The 27,093-nt window shown below is 39.6% G+C and overlaps 1 protein-coding gene across 4 annotated transcripts in view; it reads left to right on the forward strand.

Annotated features, from left to right (window-relative positions):
• Positions 1 to 27,093, forward strand: part of sept12 (septin 12) — a 94,994-nt gene that overhangs the window by 46,608 nt on the left and 21,293 nt on the right. For 2 of the 4 annotated variants that reach the window (XM_021325036.2, XM_021325037.2), the window contains 2 exons: positions 22,327 to 22,692; positions 25,606 to 25,734. In XM_021325036.2, the coding sequence (XP_021180711.2) occupies positions 22,327 to 22,692; positions 25,606 to 25,734 (495 nt within the window). Of the gene's footprint in view, positions 1 to 1,307; positions 1,381 to 9,127; positions 9,308 to 22,326; positions 22,693 to 25,605; positions 25,735 to 27,093 lie in introns of those variants that run through there. The other 2 variants (XM_021325038.2, XM_012879553.3) reach the window with 2 other exon arrangements.

Raw genomic sequence — 27,093 nt, forward strand, 5'->3', positions numbered from 1 at the left:
ACAATCTCCAAAGCTTTGAACATCTCCCAGACCTCTGTTCAATCCACCTGCAGACCTACCAAGACATGGACGTCCACCTAAACTGGCAGACTAGAGAGGGAGAATATTAATCAGAGAAGCAGCTTTTTTATGTAGTGCTGATGCACAAGGAATATTATCTCAAGGCTTTCAATTCAATCCAGTCATACATCACATACGTTCCAATTCAATCCAAGTTATTAGAAAATGGAATTTCAGTTTAATATTCCAACTGGTAAAACTTTTCTACCTAAAAAAAAAAAACCCAGCTGATTGCATTGAGTTGCTGAGTTGGCAGATTAGTCGTCCACTCCACAGTTCTGCTATTGTGGAAGAGTGGCAAGAAGAAAGCCATTGTTGTACGTTAGTCAAAGGAAGTGCTGTTTGCTTTTTGCCTTCAGCCATGTAGGGGGGCACAGCAAACATGTGGAAGACGATGCTCTGCTCCCATGTCACCACAGGCAACGTTTTGGCTGGCATGCAAAATGCTATGTGTGTCAAGCGAAATGAGACCTCACATTACTGAATACATCAACCCCATGACCCATAACAGGAATGCAATCAGAGCACATCTATATGTTAGAATGGCCTAATCAAAGTCCAGAACTAAATTCAAATGAGAGTGATTGGCAAAACTTGAAAACTAATTTAACAGACATTATCCATCCAGTTTGCCTGATGTTCAGCTATTTTGTAAAGAAAATGGGTAAAACTTACAGTTTTAACATGTTTACAGCAGGCCTGTCCTGTAAATGAGATCTTGGATCTCAGTAAGACAACCTGTAAAATTAAAGGAAAAGCTGGTAGAAATTCTCCTTTGAAGCCTTGAAGTTGGACCTGCAGAGACACATGCTTCTACACAAGTAAAATTTACTCAGAAACAGATAACTTTTGGTCCCTCTCTCAAAAAAATTATACATTTTACTCAGAACTAATTTCCTGTGTAAAAATAACTTTTAAGTGTTGTTTTGCTACTATGAGTTGGTTTATGACATAAACCCCAAATTAAACCTATTGGGTTTTGTTATCCTGAAAAATCTGAAATAGCATGAAACCTTCACAAGGAGGAGGAACAATGGCAACAATAGCAATAATTAATAGTTACAGTGTGTCAGTGGGAAAGTTAGACAGTTTAACCAGGAAACCATTTTCTCCTGTTAGCAGGAAATGTGTCATCCTCTGACACACTCTGCCACGCCCCCCCCCCCCAACACACACACACACACACACACACACACACACACACACACACACACACACACACACACACACACACACACACACACACACACACACGCTGAATATAACATCCTGCCCAGTTGTAGATGTGTGTCACTGCTGACAGCTGTGTCTCCACATCAGGTAATGAACCGCTCTCTCCTTCCTGTTTAAGTGTTTTAAGCTGGTCCATATTCTTCTGCGTTACACGAGCCGGTTCTGTCCATGTGCTGCTGTACTTTCTGCATTCTAACAGGTTCATTATTAAAAGTAGTCTGGATATGAGACAGTTGCGTTCTTCTCTCAGGAAACAGCATGCTGACTGAACATTGCACAACATGTAACGCCTCTATGATTACTATCTCCATAATAAGTATGTGTGTTTTAACACCTAAGTGTTCCAGTTTTTTTTCTGTGTGTTTTATTTCCCAAAGAAGACAAGCAAAAATAAATAAGCTATCACCAGAGAGCGCATTTAACACATTTCAATGCATTTGCTCATGTTTGTATCCTAATGTAAATATAAGATATTACAACATGGCTTCAAATAGTCTGTAGAGATTGAGCTACACATTTTTAACATGTTTTTTATATTTATAGGTTTGACTCTAATCTTTTTGTTGACCACATGCAACACTGAAATACTGAAACACTCCACTTCACAAAAATCAAAAACTAAGGAAGCGTCTGTTTATTCAAAAGACGTAAAGCTATAAAGGGACCTCTTTCCTTGCCCTTACAAACATTAAAGTAAAGTGAGTACAACCAGACAGAACCTGTTTTCTCATTAGAGCCCTATTATAAGAACAATATTAATTCTATTCTGAGGAGCATTATGATTTCTCCTCTCAAGGACTATGTTCACTCCATAAAGCTATAGGTCACGATAAGCTGAATCTCACCAACTGTTTAAAATATCCAAACAGTATTAGCTCAGCCCTCAGAACACATAAGAGCGATTGATCTCAAATGTCTGGGTAGCTTTTTTATTGCTAAAATAATTGTTATGTTAGTTTTATTACATTAATCGTGTTTTAAGGAATGAGGTTTGTATTTTTTGCTGCTGAACCTGTTTGACATCAAACAGTCAATTTTTTTTGTATTAAAAGATGAGAGAAAATATCTAAAATGAAGCTGGATTTTATACAGAGGTTTGAAGTCAATGTATGTCAACCAATGTGGAAAAACGTCTGTCATATTATTTATTATATAAATGTTGGACTGGTTTTTAAAAATCAGTTTGAACTGGCGGGAGATTGCTGTGATCATTATTATCATACAGTCACATTTACAGTCACGGTGAAAAGTAAGTTGTATGGTTTTAAATCTTTTGGACCAATTGTGGGGTTTGAGCCGTACCCCTGCAAACTTTTCTGTTTTAGTTTCTTTTTTATTTAATAAATGCTACATTATATTCTGCAGTGTGTAGTTTTGTATGGATTTAAAATGATTTTACAATCTGGTAAAAATCACTTTATAGGATTGATTTTAGATTGGATACCATTCACTTACTAAATATGTGGAAGTAATGTGTGCCAGACTCCCATTTACTCCAGTTCCTAAGGGGTACAGTGTTTAGTTTCAAAATATAGCGTTTAACCTCCCCTTGAAAAATATTTATTTGAATCAAAGTCATTTTGATGTTGTCTTTTACAAATTGCCTGCTGGCCACAAAATTCAAACTTGATCTTTTTTGAGCATGCCAACTTCTTCAAAATGTTTGCTGTGTCTTCTATAAAGCTTATGGTTAACAGCAAAAATAGAACTTAATATGAAGTTACTTTAGCAGCATTTCTTTCCTTGCCATTCCTCTGTTAAACCCAGATTTGTGCCATATACCACTGGCAGCTGACTGTTCAACAGAATTTCCCACCTGGGCCTTTTGGCTGCTCTCTGAATAATGCTTTTTTGCAGAATCTAAATGCATTCCACTTTTCAGATTTTGTATTCGTTTAACAACCGTGAATACTGTGTTATTTTTCTGCCACTACACAGTGGTAGGCTACTGTATTTGTATTTGTCAGTCACATAAAATCCCCAGCAATGGCTGGAATGTCTTGGGTTCGAATCCTATTCTGGGGTCTTCCTCCATATAGTTTTCATGTTTTCCACATTAAAAAGGACTGATAGGTTAATTAGTCTCTCTAAATTGCCCTTATATATCACTGTTTGTGCATGGTTGTCTGTCCTGTGTGTCTCTATGTTGCTGTGATATCCCTATCCTGGGTATACCCCACATCTCACCCAGTGACTGCTGGAGAAAGACATGACCCTGTGTGGATAATATACTGATTAAATATAATGTATTTTGTTTAAATGTGGCAAACTGTGGAATAATTCAACGGGTAGGTTTAGTTGTTTTCACAGCTCTGTGCTCTGTAAGATGAAAGAGATCCCAACACCACACTAGAAACCGCTCACTCACTGCGTTCATCAACCAAACACTGTTTACCCCACAGTCGCGGGATGATCTGACCATACTTTCAGTCTTGCAGTATTTAGTTGAAAGTTCACACTTGTACTCGTCTGAAATAAATGGATGCGGACTATGTGTAAGCATTCTTGATATCATACTCGCTACAGGAAGTGTAATCAAGGAGACTTACTCAGTGCTTAAGCCTTGTTTAGACCTGCCTTTACATATATCCTGTCTGATTCAGGTACAAGTAGAAAACTCTAAAATGTGACAGTCCAAATCTGGCACTATGGCTTACTCCTTCGGCGTGCAAATACACACCTAACTACATCAGCCAGTGAGCTGCCAGCGGATCTACCAACTATAACTTTAGAACTATCTGAGGTGGGGTACACTTCAAACATGTTGTTAAATTGAAACTAGTGATGAGAATAAAACTATCTGTGAACTCATGAAGCTCAGCTCACTGATATCTGTAAGTTACACACCTTCCCTGTAAACACAAGTGCTGACAGTTAGTGTATATGCAACACACAGCCAGAAAACCTAGATTTGACAATTCAGCCAGAACCAACATTGCACCACAGAGAAAAGTCCGTCATCCACAAGGCTTCCTGGATAAACTGACCAACTGCTAATCATCACTTCTAGAGACATCGAGAGTCTGAGCACGACCGTTCAACTAAAGCAGACTGACAGTTGTTATCCAGTCAACCAGAGCACCAGTTAATGTCAGGTCTGAATGAGACCTGGGAAATGTTTGGTCCTCCAGAAACATATTAGACATGCACTCACTGAAAATACCAGTGTCCTCATCTTTATAAGTCTTATTTTTACATCTTGCACATGTTACTTATAAATTAACAGAACGAATGCAACAATCGTAGAAAACTCATGCGACAGCAATGTTGGTAAAAGCTGCATTGCCAATGTCAGTTGTGTTAAATACACAATTTTGATTTCCCCCAATGTTGCTTTTTCAGTTTTCATTCCTACACTCGTTGAGACCCTTTGCATCTTGGGTACTGTAGTCTCAGATGTGGCCATCTACTGCAGTGACACTTTATCCGACAGAAAAAATGTCAACGGATCATACTTGGAACTTGTTAGCATATAGTTATTGTGTTCTAAGCAGTCTTGAGCAATAATAATAATAATTTAGCACACACTGATACTTGTTGAAGTGTGCGTATATATTGTACAACCCTACTTAGAACTACCTGCGGTGATAGTTTCTGTTGAAACAAAATACAAAATAAAAACATTTTATTTGTTTCCTAACACTACTAGTATTGGTGGGTAAAGTGATGACCACCTTTTGGAGCATTGCAGCCAGCCCACAAGACAGATCAATAAATTATATTTGGTTCACAAAATTGAGACGAGACCAGGTTTTAGATATGTTGTTGGGAGAACAAAAATCCATTCCCCCCTAAAAAAAACTATCTTTTAAAGAATCTATACTCAGTGTAAAATATTCCAAAAAGTAAATTTTTTTATGTGTCCATGTTTCCTTTTTTATGTTTTTCACACTGAAAATGTGTTTGTGTCACAAATAGAAGGAAAGTTGAATAAACTGAGTTTAAAGATTCTCTGATCAGTGTGGGTTCCTGCTCAGTTTTGATCAGTTTCTCACACAGTTTTAGGAGAACTACTGGATTCTCTCCCCCCCCCCCCCCCCCCCCCCCCCTCTGTCCCATTAAAATTCGATCTCCAGTAGTGACAGTAAACTGGCTGGCACACAGCAGTTAAAATAGCTTCATATTTTCTCATCACAAGCAGCCCATAATATGTAAAAAAGAAACAACTAAAAACTGCAGTCTGCCTTAAGACACCACCCATATCTTCAGGGATGTTACTGTAATGCTGAACGATACGGTTTTGCTGGCCCCGGACCCAGGGTTTTCTAAAGACTCCAGTGCAGCCTCCGTTCTTCTAGAAAAGCAAATAACAGTCTGCTCAGGAGACAAAAATTACCTATTCACACATTCGATCTCGCCCATTTCTGTCCAAATCACAGAGATACATATTCCTATAGGATTAGTATTATAGTATATAGTAGGTAATTTGCAGGGTAATTTTTACTTTACAAATTACTGGCATGGCACATTCACACGAGATTAAAAACACAGACAATCTCCATAATTATTACAGATCACATGTGGTCCCCAGGTAAAACTAATCCTGTGCGACTAGAGCTTATGGCAGTGTGAAGTAGAACTACTGAGAGTAGCAGCTTTCTACTCGGGTTAGATTGGCCATTTTTTCTGAAACAGGGCCCAAGTCTTGACCGAAATGGGGTATCCAGCGAAGGCAAGGCGAAACAGAGGCCAAAACACGAAAACACTGGTCAGAATAAGCGATCCAGCCCTGAACACAACTCACATATGCCAAGGAGACGATCTGTTGCTGACTGGCTGTAGTCAGGGCATGCATGACATGTTTCTGTCTGTCAAACCGGCTTCACACTGACTACGTTCCTTTTGCGCTTCTTACGTTCATTGCAAAATGTACCGGGAGAGAACAAAAAGTTAAAAGCTGAAATTACGACAGCAATGCAAAACTAGAGAACAGTAGAACTCAGTAGAGTGAGAAAAATAGGCCCTGATGTCCTCCATTAGCCTAAGCCTATAGCAGCATAACTATAGAGGTAGCTCAGAGTAACATGAGCCACTCTAACTATAAGCTTTGTCAAAAAGGAAAGTTTTAACATTAGTCTTAAAAATAGACAGGGTGTCTGCCTCACGGACCAAAACTGGGAGTTGGTTCCACAGGAGAGGAGCCTGATAGCTAAAGGATCTGCCTCCCATTCTACTTTTAGAGACTCTAGGAACCACCAGCAGACCTGCAGTCTGAGAGCAAAGTGCTCTGTTAGGAACATACGGGGTAATCAGAGCTCTGATATATGATGGAGCTTGATTATTAAGGGCTTTATATATTAGAAGGAGAATTTTAAATTATATTCTTGATTTAACAGGAAGCCAATGAATGTATCCAGCAGTTAAAACAAACTCCGTCTTGGAGTAATTAAGCATAAACTAATTCCTAATAGGTTCTGCCTAGGCACAAACTACATGTGCCCATTATGCTTTATGGGTGAAAAGAGAAAAAAAAGGGGGAAGTCCCGTTTTACTTGTGTTGTCTCAGGGGGATGTCGCAGCCCCGAATCCGCGGGCGTCCTGGAGCGCCTCAGCATGTGCAGGTCCGTCAGGCGGCAAGGGAAAGTGGAACCCCGAAGTCTCTGGGCTCTTCGATGTTTTGTTTGGCCAAAACAAAAACATGGTTCCCAACGATCACTGGGAGATGAGCGGCTCTCAGTCTCTGATCGAAGTGAATTCAAAGTACTTTTTAAAGTCGACCTCCTGCATAGGCAAGCAGGGATGAGTTTGATTCAGAAGTTCTCGGTCCAGTGAGAAATCGAAACACGTGCCACGTGGTGAATGGATCCCAACAGGATGAAACAGATGTATGTGTTTTCCCAGTTCAAGAAGAAAGATTTGAGCGTGCCAAGCGCTTATATTTTGTCTCATAGCAACGTTATCCCGTTGCTAAGGCTGGTGTCAGAATGACCATGATGCATGCTGGGAGTCAGTGGCCATTTTGACAATGTTGCATCATTGGAGTTGGAGTGTGTCACGTCGTAAATGGCATTACATGCATGTACTAGTTTTTCAGCATCACTCCTGGACAGAATGTTTCTAATTTCGGCAATATTCTGGAGGTGAAAAAAGGAAACTCTGGAAATCTGTTTAATATAGGATTTAAATGACATGTCTTGGTCAAAAATAACAGCAAGATTTTTTTTTACTTTATTACCAGAGGCCAGGTTAATGCCATCCAGATTAAATGATTTATTAAGAAGTTTATCTTTTGAGGACTCTGGTCCAAAGATTACAACTTCTCTCTTGTCAGAATGTAAATGCAGGAAATTTAAAGTCATCCAGCTTTTGATGTCATCAAGACATGACTGCAGTCAAAGTAATTGATTGGATTCGTCAGGATTTATGGATAAATATAGCTGAGTGTCATCAGCATAACAGTTGAAATTAATCCCATGCTGTCTGATAATTTTGCCTATCGGAAGCATATATATAGTAAAGAGAATTTGTCCAAGGACTGAACCCTGTGGTACTCCACAAGTGACCCTAGAGTTTGAGGAAGATTTATTATTAACATGAACAAATTGGAATCTGTCTGACAGATAAGATTTAAACCAGCCTAATGCTTTTCCCTTAATCCCTACAGTATGCTTCAAGTCTTTGTAGGAGAATATTGTGATCAACTGTATCAAATGCAGCACTGAGATCTAACAGGACAAGTATAGACACAAGTCCATTATCTGAGGCCATGAGAATATCATTAGTGACCTTCACCAGAGCTGTTTCAGTGCTATGATGAGCTCTGAAGCCTGACTGAAACTCCTCAAGTAGGTTATTACTTTGTAAATGTTCACAAAGTTGATTTGCAACTACTTTCTCAAGAATTTAAGAAGATTAGATATAGGTCTGTAATTTACTAACTCATCTTGATCAAGAGATGGTTTCTTAAGTAAAGATTTAATAACAGCTACTTTAACAGCTTGTGGTACATATATATTTACTAAGGATAGATTAATCATGTCTAAAATAGGACCACTGATCAGAGGGAATACCTCCTTAAACAACTTGGTTGGGATTGGGTCTAACATACAGGTAGAAGGTTTAGATGAAGCTACAATTTTAGATAGCTCAGAAAGCTCTACTGCTTCTAAACTTTACACTTCCTGTGTCTGACTTCCTGTCTGGCTCATCTGGTTTTAGAAATTGACACATTTCGCTCCGTCATGCGGCACAAACAGACTTGATCCGTATTTCTGATGGACAACGGAGGAGGCTTCTTCGTCATGCCGTAGTGCCACCATGTTTGGAGGAAATGCCCCATTGATTAGGATGGCTTTTATTTGTGACGTAATGAAGAATGCACGGATGAAGGAGTATGTGTGAATGAGGGGTCAAGGGGGTAAATGGCCAATCCTGGCTGATGTAACAGCTAACAGCCTTGTCAGCTGAAGAAGAATTGATGAAAACCTCCCTTAGTACATATCTGGGAAGAATATGTTCCTAGTTAGAGAACATGCCATCCTTTTCCAGACTAAATAATGTAGCCTAATGCACATTTTCTATGCAACAATATTTCAAACCTGCACCTAAAATTGCTTGATAGTTTGATGGCCACACAAAAAACACAACTGTTGATTTGAACTAATTGGATCCCCACGGAGTGACTGGGAGCTGTTATCAGTGTGTTGATTGCAGCATCCATCCCAGTCTGGCTGACAGCTCAGTCACTGCTGGGGAAATGATCCTGACGGGGGAGGAGGGTGCAGTCCTGCTCCTCTCAGGGATTAGTGCAAGCTCCTTGGAGCATTTACATGTGAATAGATCCTGGAGCTGCAATCCAACTGCGCCCCCTCCCTCTCTCCCTCTCTGTCTCTCAACCTTTCTTCACTCTGCTCCTGACAGCAGGGAGAACCAAAGGGAGGCAGCAGGGAGGGAAAAAGAGTTCCTCACTGTTACCAAAAACAAACTTTGCAAGAACGAGTTTTGGAGGTTCTGTTTAGAGGCCTTCAGCTGCCAACTGGGGATTTCCACTCCTGGCTTTTGTGGATCATAAAGGGTAAGCATTGTGGTTCCCTTTATTGCTATTCTCGTGGTTTTGTTTCTGTCCTCATGGATTTGGGGGGGTCACTGATATTCCATGCTTCGTCCTGTGGCCTAACAATGAAAGCAGATGGGACTGGTCCACTCTGGCAGTCAGAATAGGGGGTGGGGGAAAAGGAAGGCCTCCACTTCGCTTCTTTCTAACTGTTGACTGTAACAGGTCCTCAGAGGCAGTGCTGTTTCACCAGAGTGAAGTCCATCGTTGTCTGAGAAACTTCTTTTGATTTAGTTCTGCTGTGTTTTATTTATTATTTTATGCTTTAAACATTTTTCAATCAATCATAGATACTTTAGCAGTACGATGGTTCCTAATCCCACATGCATTGGTTTCTCTCCCATTCATCATGTTTTGTATGATTTTGCTATTCTCACAGAAAATTCAGAAACCTGTGTGGTTAACTGTCCCATAACACAACAGTAAGGAGCCACATTCTGTTGTCTTGATCCGAGCACACCGTTGGCAATCTAGCATCTATAGTTGCACTGGACCATAGTGGATTTAGCACTGGTAGGCTGTAAGTCTGAGGAAACCTTTTCTATTAAGGTACAAACGTATCTTTATTACAATATAAAAAGTTTAGGGAATAGTAAAATTAAAGATTGAATTAGAATAACAACAAATTAAACACATTTTTGCATCACTTCAACAGCAAACATTGAATTAGCTTTACTGGCTTTGCTTTTCAATCATCCAGAGAATGAACAGGGCAAGTTGTTTCTTAAGGGCAACATTACAATGTGTTCATTAAAATACAGAAATAATTAATAGATCTCACATTTGGTTTAATTTAGTTTGATCCTATATTCTAGAATATAGGATCCTACCTCCATTCATTTTGGTTGGGATCTCTGAATTGGCCCATTAACACTAATGAAATCATTGACAGTTTCTGAGCCCTGATCAAACCAAAACTAACTCTGGCTTTTAGATTTTTAGCTGAGTTACATGATCACATTTCTTTGCAGTAGATCAAAGCCCTTTTCAGATAATCCTGTTATTCTACATGTGTTTAGCATGCCTCACGCTCTACTGAAAGGTGCGATCTGGGAAGCTGAAGTCACTCCACCAAAATTAAGCCCCTGATCTACAGGGTTGCAGAACGTGTACGACGTCATCCGAAGCAAACACAGCAGCTGCTGTGACGTTAATCTGTTGATGTTCACAGACATTGCAATTCCAGTGTCCAGCTGATCTAAGAAATATATTGATCAGCAGAATCTGATGCAAATAATGACATAGTAAGGAGGAGGCACAACAGCTTTGCTTGTATTTAAAACACTCAATGCTTTTGGACAATCTGTTTAAGGATGGCAGCACAGAGCTCAGTGCTTGGTGTGATCTTATAAAGATGAATGCTGTAGTTGTAAGACACACCCCTCTGGTTCTGAAACTCTGTCCTTGAGATCTGAAAGTGCTTGGTTTGTTTGCTTTGAAAACACAAAGTGATCTGTAATGAAGGGATTTAGGTTGAATATTGTAAAATTATGAATTGAAAGGGGTTTAGATTGTTCCTTCAGTACTTGATAGTTTTTACAGCATTGGTCCTATTATATGCATCCCTTTGTATCTGCCTTGGAAGGCAATTATTTAAAGGGATCTATTATAATATCATCATTGTCTATTGTAGTGAACTTTGAAATTTGTGGTCACGGAATCTAAAATTGATCCTTGTTAAGAGTTATGGACTTTAAGGAGGTTATTAAGAGAGAGATAGTGAGGTTCCCTCTGACACCAAGGCTTCGAAACAGAACTGGCTTCAAAGTCAGCAGAGTACTGTTCTGAAGCAACAGAGGGATGTGTATGCCATCAGTAACACTCTGAAAATTGTAATTACTCATATCTTTTCTTGTGTTTTGTTGCGTCTCCTCTATATTTCTGTGGAAAGCAAAGTTAATGTAAACATTCAGATTTTGGAAATAGGTCCAACTATTTTAGGTTTGTATTCACGGTCACTGTCTCATCTCCCATCTACAAACAATACAAACAAAACAAAAAACAAAAATCAGTGTAACCTGACAGTTTTATGACTTGGAGCTTGAGCCTTAAGTCAGCATCTTTACCTATGGAGAGAACCTGAAGGTGGTGGAGCCCAGATTAAAACATGGGGAGACGCTTGGCCTAAATTTGTAACAGTTGAACTGTGTCTTTGTTGGCTGGGCACACAGAACCACTCAGCAAACAATGCGTTAAATGCGTTGAACTGCCTTAACTCTGCAACCTTCTCTCCATGAAATAAATTTGATCTAAAAACAGTGTAAATGTTTTGTTCACCCCCCAACAGAGGGCTGTTAAACGCCCGCAAGATGAGCTGTGTTCTTTATATATTCTCCACCTTTAAAAAGCATTGCTCAGTTAAAGTTCTCCAAAATGTGAGCTACAGTCATGAATGCATTCTTTAGAACTTGTTTGTGGATAATCCTGATTGCAAGCTAAGCTGCATCTTATTTGTTGAATTGTAATTACGTTAATTACACCCACAGCGTTAACCATGCAAATATATCCTCTGCACAGTAGAGGATATATAGCTTGAGATCAATAATTGTAAATCAATTTTAAAGCCCCACTAATTCATATATTTACTTAAATATATATTATTCAAAGTCCCTGTGACGGTAATCAAAGTGTTTATGAGACGATTGAGGGGTCTGTCATATCCCCCTAGTGTCTGTGGCCGACAAACCACACTGCTAACTTTCCATGCCTCTGACCCAAAGGCGGTCTTGTGGCTCTGTTCTTGTTCTCGCAATAAGACAAACGGCTTTACGGCAGCCCAATGTAAGGCCATTGGCCATTTAGACAACCTAATTAAAAGATCACAGATTTAATAATTTACATTTCCACAATCACCATAGTCTGCTGCAGCGAACGCTTGGTATGTTTTAGTTCATTAATTTAAATCCTCAAATTTCAGGCTGAGTGTGAAGTACCCCAAGGCATTAGTAAGGAGATGGATAGATGTTTACAGAACGATACTGCATGGATTACATGTAAAGGTATGATGTGGTGATGCAAGAGAATTAAGCCCTGTTCCAATGGTGAAGGCATAAGAAGAGCCTGAGCCCATCACCTGCAACTATTGCTGTTTCTTATTGGTATTAGGTGCCTTTCAGCTTCATTGCCCTGAATTATTTTCCCCCAAAGCTTAATTCCCCAGAAATTCTTATTTTGATGTCTATGAAAATGCATCCACAGACAGTGAGAGGGGCATTACAGCCAAAATAGGTCCCCAAGAAAACTTCCAGCTGTACAGCTCAAACTTGTTTTGTGTGCAAATACATCATTTAAATCTGGTCTTACTGCAGCGATGTGGCTTTATAGTGATTAGGAATGAGTACCTTTCACATTTGAACCAATGCAGTACTGATACCCTGTACGTGGGAATCTATACCATACTTAACGGGACCTATTTTCTGTAATTCTGTGTGTTTATATAGTAATAAATGTTATTTTATTTGTTTAATCTTTAACTTTTTTAGTTTAACATACTTATTTCTCAATGTATTAACTTGTTTGGATCTAGAAATTAACCTTATTAAATAATTTATGCATTTTAATACATTTCCTGAATCCACAGCAGATAAAACAAATTTTTACTAAAAGGATAGTTACCAAAGGCACACAGAGTGAACGATGTGAATACAGGATCGAAGCTGTGTGTAAATAAAATTCAGCGACTTGTTTCAGTGCAGCAGTTTCAGAGAAGAAAATAAAACTATATTAAAATATTATGTTTTATCCAGCTTTGTAAATCAGGGTGGGATACATTTGCATTGAGGGAATAGAGAGGCTCTCCTCTCTACCTTTGCTCTGACTGCAGCCGTGTTTCAAGACAAGGCCTCAGCAGCTGTCTGTCTGTGAGACAGGGCTCGGAGAAGTTGGGACTGGGATCACAGCAGCACTCGCCGCTCTCTTAAAACAATAAACTACAGAATGGTTGATGCTTTCGCGGGAAGAAAACAGAACAGAAGAAAGTCACTAGATTTTTCAGCAGTCGTTTAAAAAAAAAAAAAAAAGGTTGCTGGATGGGTCTGAAAAGTCATTAAATATAGGGAAAGATTTGCCAAACATAAAGACAATACTGTCTTTATGTTCGGCATGGAGAATCGGCTACTCTTACACTCCCTCACAGTACCGAAACATGGTACCCTCTGGTTTTATGTGAATCAGTGCTTGGTAGTACTGTCGGGATTTGGCAGGTGCCATGCTATGATTCTTGGTTACTACGGTTGAAAATGTCTGAAGACCGACTTCAGATTAAATATGGAAAGGGAAAAAGGGTTTTGGCACAGTGACCTGCTTTTAGTAGTGGTTTGTAACCACCAGCAAACCGTTTTGCACCTGAAAAACTCTGAGATGAACAAACCAAAAATCAAAATTCATCTATCCATCTAAAACAAGTTTTGTGTTTGGAATCATTGTCCTGCGGGAAGAAAGTATTTTCAGGTTGCCCCCCCCCTCCCCCCGTCGTGCATTATTCTATCCTGTTCTCACACCCCCCCATCAGTACCACTGGCAGACTAGCAGTTCTGTGGGACTGTGGGACTGTTTCAGCACCCTGTCAGTCCCTAATGGTGTAAATCTGGCTTCTCTGTGGACACAGACGGTGGTATTCCAGCAGGTTCCCATTGATGGCAGGCTTGGGCCTTGATGGTTGTTAGGTTGTTCTAAACATCCTAACGAGTTTCCTGTCATCTAAGTGGATGTCTCCTTCTGGACCTGGACCTTTGCAAACAAGCGAAACATCCAGATACATTGTAGTGACAGACAGCTGTTTGTAGCCATTATCTTGGATTCCACAGTTGTTTAGAAATACCTCAACTAGGCTTTTCCAACTTGAGTGAATCCACTTTCCTCCCACTTACAGTGTGAACGACTTCCCAATTGACAGGTTGATGGCCAACGGAATCTATGAATACATTTGGATTAATTTAGAAAACACATTATTTAAATATCCTCCAGGACACAAGCGCAATGCTTCTAAATGTGAATACAACTCTGGCCAAAGTCTTTATTTTTCTACAATGTTTCTTTTGTTTACTTTGGCAGTGTTGCAAATGTTTCCTACAGAGCTAGACTTTTTATTTATGCTTATCTGGATGAACAATAAAAACAAGGAGGCCTCCATTGCTCTTAATCATGCACAAAGCTCACTCTGAGCACCCGGTGGCACTGTTGTATGGCAGCCTCACCTCTGTCAGTCTGCCCCAGGGCAGCTGTGGCTACTAACATAGCTCACCACCATCAGGGTGTGAATGTGTGTGTGAATGGGTGAATGATAAAACTGTAGTGTGAAGCGCTTTGGAGGCCACCAGACTGGTTAAAGCGCTATACAAGTACAAGCCATTTACCATTTACCATTTGAAATCAGCCTTGGTTCTGAATCAATAGCTTACACAGAACTTTAGTTATTCAAGAAAAGTTGGACTGTTCCAGTTGTTGATCAACATTGAAACATTTGAGGATCCAGCAGAATCAGAATGAATAGTTTTATTGAAAGCAATAAAACCTCTTCTGTTTGTTGTTTTGTATCGTCCACCAGGCCCTTACACTCAGTTTTTGGATGAGTTGTCAGATTTCTTATCTGATTTGGTGTTAAATACTGATAAGGCTATTATAGTGGGTGATTTTAACATCCATGTTGACACAGAATGCGATAACCTTAGTGTAGCCTTTAAAACTATCCTAGATTCAATTGGTTTTGCTCAAAATGTGCATAAACCGACGCACTCTTGGCTCCATACTTTAGACCTTGTGCTGACATATGGCATTGATTGTGAAGAATTAACAGTATTTCCTCACAACCCTGTCCTATCTGATCATTTTTTAATAACATTTGAGTTTAATCTAACTGAGTTCTCCACCCCCAAAAGAGGGTTCCATTATAGTAGATCTTTATCGGATAATGCTGTATCAAAACTTAAAGAGTCTGTCCCCTTTTTAATATCCTCCGTATTGCAGAAATGCCCTGTAGATGGCAGCAATGTTGTTTCTTCCAATTCACAAATAGATGTCTTTGTAAACGGTATGACTTCGTCATTGCGTTCTGCATTAGACAATGTAGCTCCCTTGAAAAAGAAGGTGATTATTCACAGGAAGCTGGCTCCTTGGTTTAATTCAGAGCTGCGTTCCTTGAAGCACAATGTTAGGAAATTGGAGAGAAAATGGCGCTCTACACACCAAGAGGAATCCTACTTAATCTGGAAGAACAGTCTATTGTTGTATAACAAGACCCTTCGCAGAGTTAGAGCAGCATATTTTTCATCATTAATTGAGGAGAATAAGAATAATCCTAGATTTCTCTTCAGTACAGTTGCCAAACTTACCCAGAGCCACAGCTCTGTTGATCCATCCATTCCCTTAGCTCTTAGCAGTAATGATTTTATGGGATTCTTCATAAATAAAATTGATTCCATTAAAAATAAAATAATTGGCATCCTCCCAAACATGATTACCTCATCCTCAGTAAGTGAGGCAGCATTGGAGGAATCCTTAGAACCTGCGCAGTGTCTGAACTGTTTAAAAGCAGTAGAGCTTTCTGAGCTATCTAAAATTTTAGCTTCATCTAAACCTTCTACCTGTATGTTAGACCCAATCCCAACCAAGTTGTTTAAGGAGGTATTCCCTCTGATCAGTGGTCCTATTTTAGACATGATTAATCTATCCTTGGTAAATGGATATGTACCACAGGCTTTTAAAGTAGCTGTTATTAAACCTTTACTTAAGAAACCATCTCTTGATCAAGATGAGTTAGTAAATTACAGACCTATATCTAATCTTCTTTTCTTATCTAAAATTCTTGAGAAAGTAGTTGCTAATCAACTATGTGAACATTTACAAAGTAATGACCTACTTGAGGAGTTTCAGTCAGGCTTCAGAGCTCATCATAGCACTGAAACAGCTCTGGTGAAGGTCACCAATGATATTCTCATGGCCTCAGATAATGGACTTGTGTCTATACTTGTCCTGTTAGATCTCAGTGCTGCATTTGATACAGTTGATCACAATATTCTCCTACAAAGACTTGAGCATACTGTAGGGATTAAGGGAAAAGCATTAGGCTGGTTTAAATCTTATCTGTCAGACAGATTCCAGTTTGTTCATGTTAATAATAAATCTTCCTCAAACTCTAGGGTCACTTGTGGAGTACCACAGGGTTCAGTCCTTGGACCAATTCTATTTACTATATATATGCTTCCGATTGGCAAAATTATCAGACAGCATGGGATTAATTTTCACTGTTATGCTGATGACACTCAGCTATATTTATCCATAAATCCTGATGAATCCAATCAGTTACTTCGACTGCAGTCATGTCTTGATGACATCAAAAGCTGGATGACTTTAAATTTCCTGCATTTAAATTCTGACAAGACAGAAGTTGTAATCTTTGGGCCAGAGTCTTCAAAAAATAAAGTTCTTAATCAATCCCTTAATCTGGATGGCATTAACTTGGCCTCTGGTAATAAAGTTAAAAATCTTGGTGTTGTTTTCGACCAAGACATGTCATTTAAATCCCATATTAAACAGGTTTCCAGAGTTTCCTTTTTTCACCTCCGGAATATCGCCAAAATTAGAAACATTCTGTCCAGGAGTGATGCTGAAAAACTAGTCCATGCATTTGTTACTTCAAGGCTGGACTATTGTAATTCTTTACTATCAGGAAGTCCACAAAATGCAGTTCGAAGTCTTCAGCTGATTCAAAATGCTGCGGCAAGAGTTCTGATGAAAATCAACAAGAGGGATCATATTTCTCCTGTTTTAGCTTCCCTTCATTGGCTTCCTGTTAAATCAAGAATAGAATTTAAAATTCTCCTTCTAACGTATAAAGCCCTTAATAATCAAGCTCCATCATATATCAGAGCTCTGATTACCCCGTATGTTCCTAACAGAGCACTTCGCTCTCAGACTGCAGGTCTGCTGGTGGTTCCTAGAGTCTCTAAAAGTAGAATGGGAGGCAGATCCTTTAGCTATCAGGCTCCTCTACTGTGGAACCAACTCCCAGTTTTGGTCCGTGAGTCAGACACCCTATCTATTTTTAAGACTAATGTTAAAACTTTCCTTTTTGACAAAGCTTATAGTTAGAGTGGCTCATACCCTGAGCTATCTCTATAGTTGTGCTGTGATAGGCCTAGGCTGCTGGAGGACATCAGGGTCTAATTTTCTCACTCTACTGATTTCTACTGTTCTTCAGTCTACTGTTCTCCAGTTTTGCATTGTATTACATTGAAATGACTGTTTTAATTTCAGCTTTTAACTTTTGCTCTCTCTCTTTTTCTTCATAGTAGGTACACCTGGTCTGGCGTTCTGTTAACTGTGACATCATCCAGAGAAGACGGCTCACCCGCTACTTCCATCTAATGTAGAACAGATTACTAGATCAATGTGTGCTTCTGTGCTTTTTTGTTTCTCTTGTTGTGTCTCTGTTCTGTCTTCTGTAACCCCAGTCGGTCGAGGCAGATGACCGTTCATACTGAGCCCGGTTCTGCCGGAGGTTTTTCCTTCCCGTTAATGGGTGGTTTTTCTTCCCACTGTCGCTTCATGCTTGCTCAGTATGAGGGATTGCAGCAAAGCCATGTACAATGCAGACGACTCTCCCTGTGGCTCTACGCTTCCCCAGGAGTGAATGCTGCTTGTCGTGACTTTGATGCAATCAACTGGTTTCCTTATATAGGACATTTTTGACCAATCTGTATAATCTGACCAAATCTGTATAATATGATTGAACTTGACTTTGTAAAGTGCCTTGAGATGACATGTTTCATGATTTGGCGCTATATAAATAAAATTGAATTGAATTGAATTGAATAATTTTATCTCAAATCTTTTACTGTTAAAAACTGCAGCGTTGTCTGAGCGTCGCGTTCTGACTCAGAAGGATTAGTTCTGTTCTGTTGTGCACTTGGATATTTATAGCTGATTAAATTATGTTGAGTGACAAGAGTCAACAGCTTCAACGTGCACCATTTGTGTATGTGTGTTAAAGAAACAGCTAATATTTGCATCTTGTTGAGTCATTGTCTACAGACATGCCAGTCATTCCAGATGACTTTGTTGGTGAATTTGTAGGAACATACAGCAACAGCTTAATGCCACATAGGGGGGGGGGGGGTTGTCAGTACCATCCAATCCTCTTAGGGCACAGACCAGACGCATGCAGTCACACGCAGGCCGGAGGCGTTCGGCTTCATTTAGCTAAGTCCCGCAGGGGAGCATGCTGCTGTGTGCGGGAACATGCTCTGAGCCTGAGGAGACTAATTATAGCTGCTCGTTACCTGTGTTGTGTGTGTGTGTGTGTCATAGTCCAATTAAAATTCAATTTAGGTATAGGACCCATAAATCTGGCCTCTTTTTGAACCTTTACAGATTTTTCAGTTTGCTGCAGAGCTGACATTAGAACAAAAACTTCTGTTGAGATGATAGGGATGGATGATAAAGAGAACCATTTAAAACCACTTTTACGCAGCAAATTCCTAAAGCTGACTAAAACAAGTACCAACTTCCCTTTTTTGTCGTAGCGGTTTGTAAAAACAAAACAGGGATATTCAAATCAGCTACATAATTCCTTATTTTAAAAAGTCAAGGGTTATTTAATGGTGTGTCGTATATATATATATATAAATATAATTTAATTTGTGCATTTGTGCATTTCAAACTCTCACAATAATACATTTTGAGCCTTCCCATTTGCTGATGTTTACACCATGTGTTGTGTGGTGCTGAGAGCTGTTAACAATATGAAATAATTTAATGAATATTTTTTATTAATTTAAAGCACTAAAAGAACGTGATCACAAATACAAGCATATATAGCACTGTTTGTGCAGTCAGAAATGCAAACCCATGTTCAGATGCCTCAGTCCTCAATGTAGCCGTCCAGAACAAGTCCTGGCCCTCTGACTCACCATGTCCCTGCTGAAGAGTAGCTTCCCCCACATCAGTTTCACTGTGGGGATTGTGTGTTCAGTATGACGTCCACTGTTAGTTTTCAGCCACAAGTATTACTGCTAACGGCAATGTTTGACAACATTACGCTGTGTGTCACCTGGTTAATTCGCTATAAACCAGTACATGGAAACAGGTCTGATGTGCATTTTCTTTTTTTGCGATATGTTAAAAGTTCACTCAAAATTTGCATGAGAATTTGATGGAAACACAACTATTGAGCACTTAGCTTAGACCAGAAATATTAAAATGCTCATGCAACAGTGTTATGAATTTTAACTGATTGACATTAAAATAATATACATGTTGTAGCTAATCTATCTGCAAGCTGAATTCTTGTGGTTTTTGTGTGTTCACAAACACATGAAAATCCATCTTGTCCCGCTCCCGGCTCAACCGTTCATACTGACCCATAACGGGTCAGTCAGTCACATTGCAGTATTATGGTTTAAGGAAGGACATAGAGCTGTAACAAAAGCAAGAGCTGTCAAGCCCACAGCTGAACCAAAATAAAGATGGCAGCGCATGAGGACACGCTAAGCTGCTGCTATCACACCTGTACTGTCAGAATACATGATTGTCACGGCTGTCACTGTCCAAATAAGCGCTCCTTGACTAGATTAACTTTGTGTTGTTTCTCATGGCGCCTGGTGCTTATGACATTTTCAGGGCGGGCACTAGGTGTCACTTCGTCCAATCAGCTCAGAGAATTCTGCTGCATGTTCCTCCTTACCCTGAATGGATTGGATGGGAGCATGCCCAGATTGATAAGATGCAGAACTAAATAGAGAGTGCTATACATTATCAATATGACTGGCCAGGGTATGTTGTAGCATTCCTAACCCTATAGGCTGGGCTTTTGAAATGTGTTTCATCCTTCTACTTGGTGGTTTGATAATAACAGTTATTTGTTGCATAAAATCCGTCCAACATATTTGCTCTTGAACCCACAGAAACAGTATTCAAGCTGTAACTCTCATCTCAGATTATGTTCTAAAAAGAGAAATAGTTTGTAAATCTTATTTGTGTTGAGACCTCTCTAAAACTTTGGAAACAAACAAGCCTTAGCAATTGCTTTATCACTGAACTACCGACAAAGGAGTTGTTCCTCTCAGGTCATTGTTGGTGTTTTTCCTTTTGGTCGTTGTGTTAACACACATTTGTATGCTTCAGAGCAGCAACTGCCCGAAACTCTTTATTTTATGGAAGTGCTCACACTGATCAGGTGATCATGTTCATTTGATTAGCAGCACCTGATTGTTTCTTTCATGCCTAAATCCTGTCGAAGCAGCAAAGATGTACTTAATGGTATATTGAAAGCTTTTCTATTTTGACTTCAAATTTGTCTAATAAGCGGTGGTGTGGGATTTGTTGTGTGTCTTTACATTCTCAAGATCTGATTTAAATTATTTTACTGGTGAAAATTATTCTTATTCTAAATTATTCATGCCCCTGTGAGATTTAGATTTCAGGTTATTTTCATGTATCCAAGAGGTTTGTTTCTGAAAGGAAATGAGACAAACATATCTCAAAAGGAAATAAGAGTAAAAGGAGGATGAAATTTAGAAAACAAATATTAATCCATTTTCATTCATATTTTATTTTTAAAAATGGCATGTAAAAAATATTTTTACATTTCTCAATATTCAATGTAACATTTATCGTTAGCATTACAACAATCCCACCCTTCCTAAATGTACTGAGTAGTTTTGTACATATTTCCTCTAAATTGTTGACAGTAAATTTTTGTTGATGAGCTTTGAGGTTGGAAGGCATTCTTTCCATCACCCTAATATTTAGCTCCCTCCAAAGATTATCTGTGATATTTAAGTCTGGATCCTGGCTGGGCCACTCCAAAACATTTTTAAAATTACTTCCAGTCAGAACGAAGGGGAAACAAGGACTGAAAGGGTGGTCAGGCAGTAGAAGGAGCACTTTGAGGATCTCCTAAATCTGGTCACCATGTCCTCCGTAGAGGAGGCAGAGCCTGAAGACTCAGGAGAAGGTGATTCCATTACCATGTCAGAGGTTGCTGAGGTTAACCAGCGGTGGCGACTCAAATGGTTGACACCATTTGAGTCGCCACCTTTAGACTGATTGTTGAACCGCGGATTTAGGATTAGCAATGTGGCTTTCATCCTTTGTGTGAAAATGTGGACCAGATCTTTGACCCAACCGATTTCCTGAGCGTGTCATGGGAGTTTACTTGTCTGGTTGACATTTGTTTTGCTGATCTGGAGAAGGCTTACAACTTACAACCACGAGGTATTTTGTCTGGGTGCCTTTTAAGGACAGTCCAGTCCTCGTGTGTCCACACAAAGAGCCTTATCCGGATTCTCAGCACAAAGTCCAGCCTGTTCCCAGTGAATGTTGGACTCCACCAGGGCTACCCCTTCTCAGCAATCCTCAGAACGTAGTGGCAGAGAGTAGCATGTCCTGTTTGGGAACCTCAGGACCTCATCTTTCAGCAGATGATGTGGTTCTATTGGCCTCTTTCAGCCCTCACCTTAAGCAGGCACTGAAACAGTTGCTAGCAGATGAGTCTGTTCTCTAAGTTTGAGCCCAACCTGAAAAGGATAGACTGCTCCCTCTAGGTGTGGGGTCATTTTCTGTATCAAGTGTAGTAGTCTAAGTATCTTGTTTACAAGTGATGGTAGGATGGAACGGGAGATGGACAGACGGCTTGGGGTAATGTGGGTGCTGCTCTGATCTGATAGAGTGAAAGAGCGGAGCAAAAAAAGCAAAGCCCTTGATTTACCGTTCCAACCCTCACCTATGGTCATAAGATATGAATCATGTCATAACATTGGTTTCTTGTTAGTTGGGATAATTGTTTAAAAAGCACTGATGACAGATCTGAATCCAAACTACCAAACAATGGTTTACACTCAGCTCGTTTTGTAGATATCCTGACAATCTGTGTCAGACTCTGTGTCACCATTCACTATTTTTCTCCTTTCTCCTAATAATGGCACAGGTGTTGCAGAGTTTGTTGCATCAGAAAACCTTATCCGTATTTTGTGTATCCACAGAACTTGCTGAGAAGTTGCTGACAGAGCCACCAACCCTGATGGAGGAGAGAGGGGAGAACCAGAGTGTCCTTATGGGAGAAGAACAAATGGATGAAACCAAGAACCAAGAACACCAAAAAAAGCACTGTGTGGAGGACCAGAAAGAGCCAGAGGAGACTGGGAAGGAGAAGGGAATGGGAATTGAAGAGAAAGAGTCAGATCTGAAGGCAGCGGTGAAGATGGAACTTTGCCAGTCTGTACCAGGATTGCAGACCAGCTTCATCCGAGGCACCGACCTGTTTGGATACGTGGGCATCGAGGCAGTGCTGGACCAGATGAGGCACAAGACCATGAAGGCTGGCTTTGAGTTCAACATTATGGTGGTTGGTGAGTCAACATGCAAACATAAAGCCACACACACTATCAAATTAAGTACATTAAGTACTTTAGTTAAGTACAGAACTGTTTTTGCACAACGTCACTATCACCTTATTTTAGAACTATATATATATATATATATATATATATATATATATATATATATATATATATATATATATACATACATATTAGGGTGATATAAATATTAGGGTGATGGAGCGTGTAATCAAAGTAATTTCCCTCTGTGATTATTAAATATCTCTGATTTTGATTCTGATTCTGAAGTAGACTGGAATCAGAATTTGGACTAGCGATCAAATTAACATGAATGATGTCAATCCTTTCTATGGCAAATGTGCTGTACTGATGTTAATACAGTATGACTAAAACTCGATACAATTGTTTTATTTTGGGATGTCAGTACTGGGGTGACATGCTCATATTTCCCAGTTTTGAACCATCTGCAGGCCTCTGAAACCTTTCATTTGTAACCCAGAGAGGAGAGCATTACAATAATCAATGCGCGAAGATACAAATGCATGAATAAGAACCTCTGCATTTTCAAAAGATAAACACTGTGTGATTTTGCCAATGTTCCTAAGATGATAAAACACATTCCTTGTGACATCTTCAATGTGAGATTCAAAGGAGAGCACCGGGTCAACCCACATTCCCAAGTTCTTTACTTTGTCCCTACATTTTATTACATATTCATCAATTTTCAAGGTGAAATTTTGGGTCAAGTAGTGACATTTTTGAGGTCCGATGACCATTCAGTCTGTGTTGTCGGAAATAAGAAGCAGGACATTTTTAGATAAGAGCAGACTGAAATGGCTCCGACAGATCATCACTTCAGGTTTCAGTATCATCAGTGCAGGTAAAGTGATAAAATAGTTGAGCTAAAATAATTCTATCAACTTAGTTAGCAGACTGAATGCTACAACAGAGTGACAGAGGTGTTTGAAATGTTTGTCTTCCTGTCTTAGTGATGGTTATCTCAGAAGAAATACTGAAGCCATCTTCACTTTGCATCCAAATGGCCTCACATGCAGGAAACTGCTGCAAATAATTTTGCAGCTGAAAGAAAGCATTATCTGGAGCAACAACAACTTCAAAGTGAGAGGTTAAGCTTCAGTGAAGAAGTCTTAAGAATGCCCTAGAGGGCTCATTAAGCTCCTGCAGGGTCTCTTCTTAGAGGTGTGCGACAGAACTGTTCTGCCACCAGTGCAGAGCTTGCTTAGCATTAGCAGCGGTTTGGTGTGAGTATATCTATGCATGCAGTAAGGTGATGACATTTGTACAAGGTTTTCGTGATAGAAGGGTATTCAGAAGTTGCTTCTATCCAAGAAAAACATCTAAAAACACAGAAATTTAGTAGAAAGTAGAAGGACAGACAGGAGAGGAGTGGTGCAAAGTTATGTTCTCTGATGAATCCTTCCGATTATGTGGGTTAAGTGAAAATATCATGGTGCGGTGGTTGAAGGCTGGTAAACTCCAGTGCCCCCCCTCCCCAATCTGGCTGAGCTTGAGCTAATTGGTAAAGAAAAATTAGAAACAAACTTCAACCTGTCTCTACCAGTGTTGACACTGGTAGAGACAGACCCCTTCCTCTGGAAGTTGAATACAAAGTCTTACCTCAGTTTTCAGCTGATCCGTTTTTTTAAAGAAAGAAAACCATTGATGCATTTCCTTCCATTTGACATTGCTGGGTCAGATTACACCATGACAAACAGAGAAAACATGTGGGAAAAAGAAAACAAATCTTTTGAAAAAATTGAGCTCATGGTTGTAACATGACAAAATATGAAAAAGTTCAAGTGGTGTGAATCCTGTTGCAAGCCACTTTATTCACCTTCACAGGATCACACAGATCACATTTCAGTAAGTATCCAGTAACTGGCCTAAAGGTTTATAGCCACGTTATATGCTTTAAAAAAGACCAAAAACCGTTTGATCATGATAAAATAAGGTTATATACACCAAGCCTCCATCCTGATAGTGTTTTGATGGTCCTTTTTGAGGCTAAATATAGCCTCACGAAAGGCTTTATTTACTAACAAATTGAGCAAAAACAAAGCATAAAACACCAAAAATAACAACTACTGCATCAGCAGGACGTGATAATCTTTAATAAAAACATTGCATGCAACCAGAGTGAGCTACCGACGTATAAATACAAAAAAAGTAAAATAAGTGTATGCACCTTTAAGAGAATTTTGAATTTTATCTTAATGAAGTTAAAGTTCTTCTGTTGTTCTTAAGAAATGTACTGGGTGAAGATGTAAGCAGTTCATCATAATGAACAGTACCAGAAAGCCTGAACTAAAAATAGTCTTTGCCAAAATGTATACTGAAAATGTAAAACTGAAGTGTAGGAATCCTTAGTAGTTACCACAAATATCCTCTCAGTTATTCCCCGATCACTGGCTCAAAGCTAAATTCTTCCTTACATACACATTTAAAATAATCGGCTATTTAGAAAATGACCAAATGTTATTTTACTTAAATCAGCATGCTTGTGTTGTTAGGAGCTGCTGTGACTTTTACTTGTTTCTGCTTATTTTACTTTTCATATTGAAAGAGGAAGCCTGATTCTTTGAGGAAGTGGTTTAGAGACCTGGGCCTATTTGCACTTTCCTGCTCTACACAAAGTTTAGATGATCTACACTTCCTCTATTATTTAACTGAACCAGAGTCTGCACAAATTATTCTTTTCAATTACCACCCAAGCTACTTGTTTTATGCAACTTTGCCTGGCACACATGCAAATATATGTTTTATTTGTCGAAAAAGCTTAGTAGTATTACATCAGGTCTCTGAGGGTTGTGATTGGACTGTGATTTGGTATCTTGGTACTTCTGTTCTGCTGAAGGTGTAATTTCTCTGCATGTAATTGCAAATGTGTCCTTCTTTCTGCAGGTCAGAGTGGTTTGGGGAAGTCCACATTAGTCAATACTCTGTTCAAGTCGAAGGTCAGCCGAAAGTCCTGCACACCTAACTTCGAAGATAAGATATCCAAGACAGTCAAACTGCATGCAGTCAGTCATGGTAAGACCCCACACCACACACACACACACACACACACACACACACACACACACACACACACACACACACACACACACACACACACACACACACACTTCAGAAATGTACCGCAGTGCACCGGGTGGCACCACTCTGACTGGCTAGAGATTCTGTGATCAGCTGCGAAGGTGTAGCAAAATGTGACGGAGCTTCCACGTTCAGTGGTACCGAAGGGTAACCCTAAACCTAACCATTACCAGTATATTCCTAACCTTAACCTAACTGCCTGTAGAAATTATCCAGGTCATTGCAACAGCAAACAGGCTTAAATCGGAGGCAACCGGACTTTCGCTCAGTTCTTTCTGAAAACGTTTTGACACCTATCCAGGAGTCTTAGTCAATTCTGGTGGCTCACACTTGAGCAACCTGCCCTTGGTGCGCTGCTGTTGTTAAAAGACATGGGGGCCCATCCTGCTAGGCGCATTCTAAGTCAGATGCATCCTGGATAGGTGTTTCATTTATTTAACGCCAATTCACAACACATGTCATCTCAAGGCATGTAAAAGACACCTGCAGAGACCTGCAGTGTGAATGTTTCCACTAACACCCATAAAAGTTGAGCTAAGGAAAGCAACTATGTGGTTTGGATCTAGCTATTGTATCTGTATTCTTGTTATTTTCTGAGCCACTGTGAATCCTCTATGTCTAATAACCTATTCAGAGACAGCTCTCACATCCTGCTTTCACATCACTTTTGTTAACTGCTTGTTTCATGAGCAGCAATCCCCACGTGGGCTGGATGCACCTCTGCACTGTTAAAAGACACGTCTGCTTAATGATGAATGCGTATTAAGCTTTGAACCTTTTACCGAAACATCTGCATTTGCAGGAAGAACTGTGAAGCAGTACTTCCTTGAAGTTTTGGTTAGTAAAATGACAATTTACTCACTCTGCAAGCATTCATTGTAAATTTTTTTCAAAAGGAAAAAAAAAACTCAGTTAAATATCATAAACTTTATTTGTGATTGCAGCTGGGTACATCCCAGTGACATCTGTCCTCTGCATTTAACCCATGCCTCAGGGAGCAGGGGGCTTTCAATGTGTTGCGGCCAAGAAGCATTCTGGGGCAGAAGGTCTTGCTCAGAGTGCTAGTCTGTGGGATTCAAATCAGTGAACTTGCAGCCTTCTAAAGACGCAAGCCCCCTGCTCTAACTGGACCACCACTCCCCATTAACATGTATCATTGGCTAGCTTTGCTAGGACAAAACAGTTGTAGTTAAGGTTGTGTTTTACATTGCTTATACTTTCCTCTCAGCTATTAACTTCAACTGACATTTGAAGTTTAATTGAAACAGAGCTAGGACACGAAGAAACAGGAGA

Source organism: Fundulus heteroclitus, chromosome 16 (assembly GCF_011125445.2).
Source record: "Fundulus heteroclitus isolate FHET01 chromosome 16, MU-UCD_Fhet_4.1, whole genome shotgun sequence".
In the NCBI taxonomy this organism is placed as follows: Eukaryota; Metazoa; Chordata; class Actinopteri; order Cyprinodontiformes; family Fundulidae; genus Fundulus; species Fundulus heteroclitus.